At 35.5% G+C, this 7,811-nt stretch overlaps 1 protein-coding gene across 1 annotated transcript in view; it reads right to left on the reverse strand.

The window, feature by feature from the left end:
- The window catches only part of LOC121376508, a 49,177-nt gene extending 42,148 nt beyond the window's left edge, over positions 1-7,029 (reverse strand). Inside the window, exon 1 of the mRNA XM_041504396.1 lies at positions 6,976-7,029. Coding sequence (XP_041360330.1) covers positions 6,976-7,003 — 28 coding nt within the window. The 5' untranslated portion in view covers positions 7,004-7,029. The remainder of the gene's footprint in view (positions 1-6,975) is intronic.
- Positions 7,030-7,811: the final 782 nt, after the last annotated feature.

The following is a 7,811-nucleotide window of genomic DNA, read 5'->3' on the forward strand; positions in this document are numbered from 1 at the left end:
TGACTGACACTGATGTGTGATTATAAACGTAAACTAATTGCCGGTCTGACAAGCGAAAACAATATACCGGCCTCGGTGGCCCAGTGGTTAAGCCATCGGACTACAGGTTGGTAGGTACAGGGCTCACATCCCGGTACCGGCTCCAACCCAGAACGAGTTCTTGAGGGCTCAGTGGGTAGGTGTAAGGCCACTACACCCTCTTCTTTCTCACTAACCACTAACCAACAACTAACCCACTGTTCTGGACAGACAACCCAGATAGCTGAGGTGTGTGCCCAGGACAGCTTGCTTGAACCTTAATTGGATATAAGCACGATAATAAATTGAAATGAAATGAAAACAATATCCCGGCACATGATGATGCTGACCGGAAAAAACTGGTCAGAACGGTAGTATTTCGATAGATATTTTTTCTCAGTATTTCAGACATCTACGATTAATCATGCTGGTAGTTGGTTGTAAAACTTAAGTATGTACAATTCGTGAACTCATTTCTATGCGTATCGTGGTTAACTATATAATAAAATGATTATCTCTGAGCAGTACGACTTAAATCTATTTTACTGTATACATGTACTCTTATTTCCCAAAACGAATAAAATGCGTCATTCATACTTTTTCTTTCACGTTTCCTTTTCGCCGATATGATCAAACGTTTTTTTGTTTTTTATTGTCCTGCGTTCATGATTCAAGATAAAACATACAAACTTCATCATGATTTTTTACGCTATTTGGTAAAGATTGCTTTTTTAAATTTTACAATATTGTTTTAATTATTATTATTGCTTTCTCTTTGTATCCCTCCCCTCTCTCCACCCTCCCGAGGGTAGTGATAATAATTTTAATTTATCCCACACCTGGTACCATCAGAGCGTTTCGTCAGTACAGATGGATATATTGACCCAGCACGGAGAGCGGCAATGAATCCTCAAGTAGTAGATATGCTGATTTCCATGAAGAAAAATATGGATTAGATAATTTAGCATAAGTCCAAATAAAATAAATTTATGGTCTCTGGTTTGCGTGCGCGTCGATTTTGACCCTCGCACGTCAGCATTTGTTTTTCATAATTTCTTTTGGTATAACGTAGATTTTTGCCGGGATTTTCTTGCATAAATATTGCATTGATGATGCCACCTTCACCATGTTGAATATATACTTAAATATGCTTGAAGAACTTACTGATGTTCAAAATAAATACATTTTAAAATAACTTAATAACCTTTGCTCATCATTTTCAAAAAGGCCTACTGGTCCCCGCTAGCAAATAAAAATTGCATTTCTTTCTCTTAAAACTATTAAAATAGACCATTAAAGCAAGGTCTGTAGGCTAGCTTGGATCATTAGCTTGTTACATATTAAATTTAAATAATATCAACTATATTGCAATACATATTGCAATTCGGTTTGTTGTATTGCAGGCGGTGGGCCCATTGGGCTATTTCTTGTTCCAGCCAGTGCACCACGACTGGTATATCAAACGACGTGGTATGTACTATCCTGTATTTGGAAGGGTGCATATAAAAGATCCATTGATACTAATGGAAAATGTAGCGGGTTTTCTCTCAAAGACTATATATCAAAATTACCAACGTTTGACATCCAATAGCCGATGATTAATAAATCACTGTGCTCTAGTGGTGTCGTTACACAAAACAAACTTTTGTTGTTGTATTGCAATATATCGCAATACGGTTTTGACTGTATCACTGCACCCATAATAGATAGCCCATTGAGTGCACGCCACAAAGTTGGATGTAGACGGTTTTGACTGTATCACTGCACCCATAGTAGATAGCCCATTGAGTGCACGCCAAAAAGTTGGATGTAGACGGTTTTGACTGTATCACTGCACCCATAGTAGATAGCCCATTGAGTGCACGCCACAAAATTGGATGTAGACGACGTAGAGAATATTTGTGAAGTCGCAGACCCGGGTTCCAACCCGTGAGAGTGTACACTAAGTGTGGTTAAGCTACAAACCTGTGTCACTTTTGAATAACGTTACAATAGAGTGAAACAAGAATCAGTGACGTCGAGACCCGGGAAAATGCCCTGAAAAATACACTAGAACGCGTCTCCGTAATCGTTACCTCTCAGATGTACGTGCGTTTTGTTTTTTAAAAAGTAAAGAACAATGAACTTCGGATGTACGGATATGGATAATCTAAACAATAAAATCGAAGTACTGTCTGATGAAAAACAGGTCTAATAATGAACAATACGCCAGTGGTGTTTAACAGCTAGGGTCTGCCACTTGAAAGGAACCGTCCTCAGTTTACTACTATTGTAACATATTTCGGAGTAACAGAACCTTTTAACAACTGATTTCACTTACATACATATGTATATGCTAGTATATAATTGAAAAACAATTATAAACGAAAACAAAAAAGGCTCACAAGTGTTCTATAAGAGCAACAATATATTATGCATATGTATGTATATTTTTGTTGATCTGGTAAACGCGCCATTAGCAAATATCGCATAAGTACACTGCAGGTAGCGGCTGGGTCAAAGTTCGAGGTGCACCGAACTTGTGATAGAGAAGTTAATACCACACGTCCTGTGATTGGTGACAAATGTATTTGTTGTAAAGAAAATGAGTTTCATTTGGAAAAAAAATGTATGCAATTTTATTTCATCTAGTACGACTGTATTAAAGGGACATTCCTGAGTTTGATGCAATTTTTAAGATGTTATCGACTAACAGAGACTTTTTAATGATTGTAATTACATATCAACTATATTTTTCTGCATAAAATATTAGTGGCTGTATATTAAACGTATTTCTGATCGTTCTAATATTTGTACTAGGTTAAATTTCATTTTATTTCCTAAAATATTGTTTTTTCGTACTTACGAAATTATTTGAAGACAAAATCCAGTTTGGGCTCCTTACAAATATTAAGACGACCAGAAACACATTGAATAACAAGACACTGATATTCTAAACAAGAAAATATATTGAATATGTAAGTTTAATCGTAGAAATATTTTATTAGTCGGAAACATCTTACAATGCAGCAAACTCAGGAATGTCCCTTTAATGTATAAAGTAAGCATGTGCTTGAAACATAACAGGGCTACCTGCAAAAACCTTACTCAAATTGTATGCGGAACTAGGGTAGTAATAGACGCTACCCGTTATCTCTGAAATGAGCAGGTTCACCCCCATTGTTTTCTGATTCACTTTAAGGGTAAGGGGTGGTAGTATTTATATCCATGGTGTATATGCCGATTGATACGCTGCAGGTAGAAATTTTAGCCACATATGGTACTATTGTCGTCTATGGGATTTCATTTAATGGTATACACCCTGCAGTTAAGGAGGAATGTTGAATACAAAGAACGCTATAAAGAATGCCGTGAGGAGGGGTAGACATGGGGGGAGTACAACCTCTCAGTGATGATTGGACTCGGGTCATTTGCCTTATCACCAGCCTTCAATTGATCGCCCAATACACACCTCGCACGCCGACGTCAACGAGATTGACACGATGACGTGGACGTGTCAATTTCGGTCCTGGCCCAACAACGAAAATCAATCATAGACAAAACAGGCATCTCTCATATCACTCTTTAAAGGTATTAGATGGGTCGCAATTGACGCATGGACATTTATCACGCTCCGTCAGCCAAAAATAGGGAACAGACAAGCACACTGGCTGCGTTGGCGACAAAGCAATATTTATATGCAGCCATTTCATGACATTTGTCGTAACGTCTTATTAAATCACTGCGTTGAAAAGGTTCCGTATAATTCAGAAATACAATATTGTGTTGTTTTGATTATAGGATTGCCAGTGATGTAGCATTGGGTAAATCCTGTCAAATAAGCCTGGGCTCGATGACAAACAAATCCTGCTCTAAAACGAAATGGATTTGTCATACTATGAACAATGAAGAAAAGTGAAAAAAGCCAATCCTTGATGCACCTTGTAATAAAAACAAATACTTGTGTAATTATTTCCCCGATGAAGAGGCGAAAATAAGAAAATGAAAAAAGAATTGCGACTTCTATCTAGTAAGTGTGTGTTATTGTAATTTGTAAAGACATGATGAGACAGTTATGTAGTTCCCCATCAAACATGCATCGTCGGCCCGATGTTAGCGAATGGTCAGACATGGGCGGCTGCCATCGGCAAAGTTTTCCTGCAGCGGCCCGATGTTGGCGTATGGTCAGACATGAGCGGCTACAATCGGCAAAGTTTTTCTGCAGCGGCCCGATTTTGGCGCGACGTCAGCGCGATGACGATATTTTCTGTGACTACATCAACACTAATTTACCATCGGGTATTAATAATAATTATGTAAATAAATCCATAGTTTGTTTTAATTAAGAAAAAAAGATACATTTTGTTTTTTTCCCAACATCGGCCCGGTGTTAGAGCGATGACAATATTTCCCGTGGCTAGATCAGCACTAATTTACAATCTGGTATAAATAATAAAGTAGACCAATATATTTGTATATCTACATTTTGTTTGAATTAAAAACAAACAAAAAACCCTCATTAAATGTGTTTGCCTACATGTACAGCAGCCCGCTGTTGACCCAACGTCAGCGCAATGGTGATTATATTTTTCATGGCTAGTACAAGACTAATTTACCATCAGACATAAATAATAATTATGTCCATATCTGTCCATATTTTGCTTGAATTATATAAAACAACATGATAATTTTAAAATTTTGACTACAGTAGCCCGCCGTCTTCCGTACATTGGTGCGATGGCAAAATCTTCAGTGGCTAGATCAAAAATAATTTACCTTTGGATATAAATTAATAATTATGTAGATATGCCTATATTTTGTTAGACTTAATTTTGTTTCAATAAAACATTTTTTAAAACTACACACAACAGCTCATTACATTATAAAGACATTTTGCCACATTTAAAAGTGAAATATTTAGCTAAATGTATACAAAGAATAGTATGTTTAATTACTATTTAAAGTTGTTTAATATGTTTACTATCTAATACCTTCTAAACAAAGATATTTATTTTTAACAAAAGGTTACTCTTGTTGAAGTCTAAATCACAATTTGCTAAAATAGGCATACCTTTTAAATAGCTTTGTATATCTTAACAACTATCAACAGTTTTTGAAACTAGACATAATTACATGTAAGTAGCTTTTTGATCATACCACATAAGTTACTGAATTCACAAATAATTTATTTTCTTAAAATGTAGCATTTTGTTTGTTCTTTCCCTTAATCATTATTGCTATTATAAAGTATACAGTAAAATAAATTTAAACTATATCTACATGTATCTCATAGTTAATAATTTTATTATAAATTTAACCTTTAAAAAAGTAACTTATTTTGTTGTGCCATAATTCAAGAAATGTTTTTGACATGCCATAATATTTGTTTCTTCAGAGCGTGTTTGCTAGAATCCAGAGACAAAAATAATGGCATGAAACATATTACCATGGAATTACCATTCTGCATGTCTTACTGGAGTATTTATAACTTCTGTAAGTGGATCTGTCTGCTGTTTTACTATATTTCATTATGGCATGTTTTGTTTTTGAAATTTGATTAAAAACTTCATGCACTATAGCGATACTGAACAAAATGTTCGATTCTAAAGTTCGAGCCCTGATGTTTAATTATAGCATACCTGCCAACTCTAATGAAATGAAAATCCAAATAATCAATGTATAGCCGAGCGAAGCGATGCGGCGCTGGGAAAGGCCGGGGGCATACCCCTCCCCCCTCCCCTCGGGAAATTTTGAAAAACTACATTAAAAATGGTGCATTCTGGAGCATTTTCTGAGACATTTTAGGTACATTCTTGAAGTTATTTTTACCAGTTTTCATCATAAGTACATTAAATAAAATATATTTACAGTGAGTGCGTAACACAATCAAAGTAGATAAACATGTTTATTATATACATAGCAATGCAATATATAGATCTACGGAAACCATAAAAGTCATATCCGGTGAAAAGTCATATTTTCACTGTATTTTAGCTACAGTGAAAATATAGAAGTCGTATTTACTTTTTTGTAAAAGTGCACGATTAAAAGTGCACGATTAAATTATCTCCCTTTGCCTCGGTTCTTCGTATTTAAATTTGATGATTACCAATGCATCTGATCGTATTTGAAAAATAAAAAATGTAATTTAAACAACTGTACGTATAAAAACGGGATACGAAGTGCAATTACGATAAAATATATAAAACAAATTGAATACGAAGCTAAATAATGATGACACAATGTAGTGTCATCGAGTTTAAGTGTAAGAATTTAACGGCGTTCGACTCGTTTTGTTTTTGTGGGAGTTTTTAGAGGATCGCTTTGTCAGGTATGTTTGCACCGCAGTATTGTTAAATAAATGTTAATAAAGATAAATTTTAATCAAATTTCTTTTTAAAAGTCTATGGTAAAGTAAATTTTCTGGCAAAGTTCCATAGGAAGAAATATATCATGACGTTACGTGTTTTCGATAGGATAAGTGAAAGATATTACCAAAGAGCGAAAGATATTGTTAAAAATTAGGAAATATGTATATAATAAATAGACCATCTCATGGTGTTTTTCCGAATACGATTTTTATGTCAACTCGTGATGTGTGAAAACCATATTTTCACTCATTGCTTCGCAATTCGTGAAAATATGGTTTTCACACATCACTCGTTGACATAAAAATCGTATTCGGAAAACCCCCATGAAATAGCCTCTATATATACATAATATAGCTTGTTGTATTTAGTGGGTGTTTTAACATTAAAATATGCATATAAAGTCAATTTCTGATGTATTACATTTTTCTACATTTATATGTATGATTGCACATAATGTAAATGGCCTCTTGCTCGACGAACTGTAAATTTGGTTTAACGTTTAGTGCCTAAAGGTTATGGGAGCCATCATAAACAAGGTTATAAGAAGAAAAAAACCCAGTCCCCCCCCTCTCCGAATTACAAACAAGAACAACCATCATTTTCATACCTTCCTTTGGTGTGCAGGCATAGCTCATATCTGCCAGTTTGATTTTCCCTTCAGTTAGAATGACGCTGATTGGCGTAAGGTTTCTAACAATAATATTTTTAGAATTAACATACTGCAATCCGCTAATGATGTCCAAAAGATATAAAAGTTTGTCTCGTTCGGAAAACCAACTTCTACTTGTTCGTGTTTCTAGTAGACGGGTGTTCAGGCAGCGACCTCTAAGATCCTCATGAACTGTAACATACGGAAACGGTTTTATCTGGAAAGCCACACGTTGCACAATGTTTGTATGACTGTTTAACGATTGCAGTACATCAATGTTGTTTTTCTGCAACTGAAAGGTTTCCTGTTTTTTCTTCTCGATACATCTGCCAATATGACCTTTGGAAATACACTGAGGGTTTGAAATCAAAATGTTAATAGTGACAGGCATGGAACCGAACCTTCCTGCAAACTGATACATGGGACACCCGCCATCCTCTTTGTAGGTGCTGTCTGGAAATATCTCCAAGGAACAGTTCGACATCTTACATTCCACTATTCTCCTGAATGCATCAGGGAAGCTGATGATGTTTTCAAAGTTACTCACAATTTGAATATATGTATCGCGAACTGTCTTTGAATTGTGATTCACCATAGGGAGAATAATATTCAAAGAAATTTCAATAATATGATTATTTAAATATTTTTACTTAAAATAGTTGTCCTCAAATACTGTTTGTATAATATAACACATTTGGTGTACTGGATCCCAGATTCTATGGCCATTTTCTGTCAAAGGGCGGGATGAAGCCCAGTGGGAAAACGCTCGCTTGATGTGCGGTCGGTCTAGGATC

This window comes from Gigantopelta aegis, chromosome 6 (assembly GCF_016097555.1).
Source record: "Gigantopelta aegis isolate Gae_Host chromosome 6, Gae_host_genome, whole genome shotgun sequence".
NCBI classification, from domain to species: Eukaryota; Metazoa; Mollusca; class Gastropoda; order Neomphalida; family Peltospiridae; genus Gigantopelta; species Gigantopelta aegis.